The 3344-nt window shown below is 41.8% G+C and overlaps 1 protein-coding gene across 1 annotated transcript; it reads right to left on the bottom strand.

Moving 5' to 3' along the window:
* Positions 1-1077: 1077 nt before the first annotated feature.
* On the bottom strand, positions 1078-3344 carry LOC109010091 (butyrate--CoA ligase AAE11, peroxisomal-like). The gene is made up of 2 exons (XM_035694755.1): positions 3051-3344; positions 1078-2920 (listed from the first exon to the last, which is right to left on the bottom strand). The coding sequence occupies exons 1-2, from the start codon at positions 3246-3248 to the stop codon at positions 1355-1357; spliced, it is 1764 nt and encodes a 587-aa protein (XP_035550648.1). The 5' UTR covers positions 3249-3344; the 3' UTR covers positions 1078-1354.

Raw genomic sequence — 3344 nt, 5'->3', positions numbered from 1 at the left:
AATAATGAGTACTTGGTCATGCTATATGTTTTGTTGAAATCTTTGCTCATCTTCAACACCTTAACAGGCTTCGCCATTATAATTGGCCTATCAAATTAAAGTGACAGCTTGTCTCTTGGCATTATTGAAATCTTGAACGATATCGTGCACTTTCATTCAATATTAGTGTACGTCAATTGAGAAACAGAAGTTCCTTCACTCACAACCACAAAAACCTAGCTACCGTAGTACTATGTCGACATTGCGATCGATCAGCTTAGGATAGGCCATTAATATCGTGAAAAATGATTAATAAACATAATTTTTCACAACACTTTACATAACAATATTTTAAAAGGATGGATGTTTTTGTAAAATACCTTATAAAACTAACATCATTTTACAAAAATATTTCTTTTTTACAATATATGTTGTGAAATATATTGTGAAATGTGTTGTGTAGGTATCATTATTACTCTAATAATATCATAGTCTTTGATCTGGTAGTATGCAGCAGTAATACTAGCCAGATTACCCCCACTCCAATTATTATACGATGTCACACATCATTATATCAAAGTAATTATACAAATTGATGTGATTTTATAGTGATCTGTCAGATCTACTTTATAATAAAAATAATTTTTACTTTTTATAATCTGATAAAGCACATTAAATTATATCAATTTGTAAAATTATTTTTGTATAATCTTTTTGTAACTAAAGTATTTCTCTTATACGATATATAGAATAGATGGCAATCGATCATTTTTATTATAAAAAATTATTTTCATCAACTATTATCACTGCACACACACCATAGCTTATAAAATAATAAAGAAAAAGTTGTTAGGTGTAGGGTATGTAAGTGAATAGTGGTTGATACGTAGCAAAATTATTTTATTATTATTTCTTGATATATAATTGCTTTATCTACAAAAGATTCCATCGGCGGAAATTCATAAAAGAGAAATATTGTTTTAGTAGAGATCTCATAAAAGATAGTAGAGAAAAAGAAAAATATATAAAGTGCATTTTATATAATTTATTTAATATCATTTAAAATATATATGCGGACGAGAAATAATATAGATCTAGTTTATTTCATGCATTTTTTTTTTAATCTTTTATTTAAGACTCTCAATCGAGTTCATCGTGTTCCTCCAAAGTACAAGCCAAGACATAAATAAGAGAATAAAAACTTGGTAGACAAATAAACTGAAAATCAATACTACAGTACTTTTTGTTATTTATATGTGCTCGTTCAAGATATCTCGGAAAGTCTCCCCCCATTAACTTAAAACCAACTAATATACAGATATTAGCAATTAAGAACACTGTACAGCTTTAATTTATTGGGAGTTTATTAAATTTTTCAGAGGCGGGACAAGGCCTGCAGAATCTGGTCGCCATACCGAGGAACCCGTACTTGAGAATGGTCTGGCCTGGACTCGTTTGAATGATTCTCGGAGACAACAAGGTGCTTTGCTTGAGCCCTCAGTTCATTTTTCAGAATCTTTCCTGTTGAGTTCTTTGGCAGCTCGGCCAAGAACCCCACTTTCTTTGGAACCGTGAAATGGGGAAGATTCTTCCTGCAAAAGGAGATGATCTCTGCCTCGCTCACGTCGTCGGTTCTGCCTGCCGAATTCTTCTTCAGGGCGACAAAAGCGCAGGGGCTCTCTCCCCAGTGAGGGTGCGGCATTGCCACCACGGCGGCTTCCAGCACCCTTGGGTGCTTATACAGCACCGACTCCACTTCTACGCTGCTAATGTTTTCGCCTCCAGATATGATCACGTCCTTGGATCTGTCCTTGATTTCCAAATACCCATCTGGATGTACGACCCCAACATCACCTGTTAAGAACCAGCCATCCTTGAACGCTTTGAACGTGGCCTTTCGGTCCTTGAAGTAGCCCTTCATGATGCTGCTTCCACGCAGGACTATCTCCCCCAAAGTTTTCCCATCATAGGGCACACTGGCCATTGTTTTCAAATCCTTCACGTCCACATCGGCCAGCGTCAGTATGCTAATACCTTGACGTGCCTTGAGTTTGGCCTGATCGTCGCGCGGCAGTTGATTCCATTTTTCCTGCCACTCGCACACCAGGGCCGGTCCGGTTGCCTCCGTCAGGCCATAAGCATGCGTGACGTGGAACCCGAGTGGCTCTACTTTTTCAAGCAGAGCTGCCGGCGGGGGTGCTCCTCCGGTGAGTATTTGGACAGGGGAGGTGATGATCTGCTGGCCTTGCTCCTTCGGTTCTGCCTGGAGGAGGATGTTGAAAATGATGGGCGCGCAACACATGTGTGTAACCTTGTGCATGGCAATGCTACGGTAGATGTCCGATGCTGTGGCGTTGCGCAGGCACACGTTGGTGCCGCCGCGCGCCGCAATGCCCCAAGTGAAGGTCCACCCATTGCAATGGAACATGGGAAGTGTCCACAGGTAGACAGGCTCACTTCCCATTTCCCATCCCAGAACTAGGCTGAGCGTGCTAAGGTAGGCACCTCTGTGGCTGTACACCACTCCTTTAGGTTCAGATGTTGTTCCTGACGTATAATTCAGAGCAATTGGATCCCACTCATCCTCAAGCTCGCCGGGAAGGTACCTTGGATTGCCCTTTTGGACCAGTTGCTCGTACTCCAACTCGCCTAGCCGGACGCCAGTGGGTGAGTCAATATCATCGATGACAATCACCAAGGGGATGGACGACTCGGCTCCCAGAGAATGCTTGGAATCAGCCATAAGTAAGCGGAGAGCCTCGCGTGCCAGCGGCACGAATTGGCAATCCACAAAGAAGACCTTGGCTTCAGAGTGTCCGAGAATGGTGGCTATGGTTTTAGCATCAAGCCGGGTATTGATGGTGTTGAGCACAGCCCCAGCCATAGGCACTGCAAAATGCATCTCGTACATGGCTGGAATGTTAGGAGCCAACACAGATACCTGTACACAGATTAAGGGAAAAACAGATCAGCTCCTTTGAACATCGAATTATAATATATAAACATATATGCAGCATATGTCCTTGCTGATGTAAAAGTGAATCATTAAGTACTAGGAAGGCGAAACTTACAACATTGTTCTTGAGTATGTTAAGGGCACGAAGAGAGGAAGCAAGGCGGCAGCAACGCTCGTAGGTTTGCCGCCATGTGAAGCGGGTACGCTCATATATCACAGAGGTACGATTGGCATAAAACTTAGAGGCTCTGTTCAAGAAAGTTAAAGGGGTGAGAGGGGTATAATTAGCTCCACATTTCGGCAACTGATCCATCGAAGTTAACGCTTGGGTGCTTAACTGCTAGTACTCTCGAAGGCGAGAGAGAGAGAGAGAGAGAGAGAGAGAGATGGGTTGTTGTGATGGACGTGC

Source organism: Juglans regia, chromosome 10 (assembly GCF_001411555.2).
Source record: "Juglans regia cultivar Chandler chromosome 10, Walnut 2.0, whole genome shotgun sequence".
Lineage (NCBI taxonomy): Eukaryota > Viridiplantae > Streptophyta > Magnoliopsida > Fagales > Juglandaceae > Juglans > Juglans regia.
This window is presented reverse-complemented; position numbering and strand designations above follow the sequence as displayed.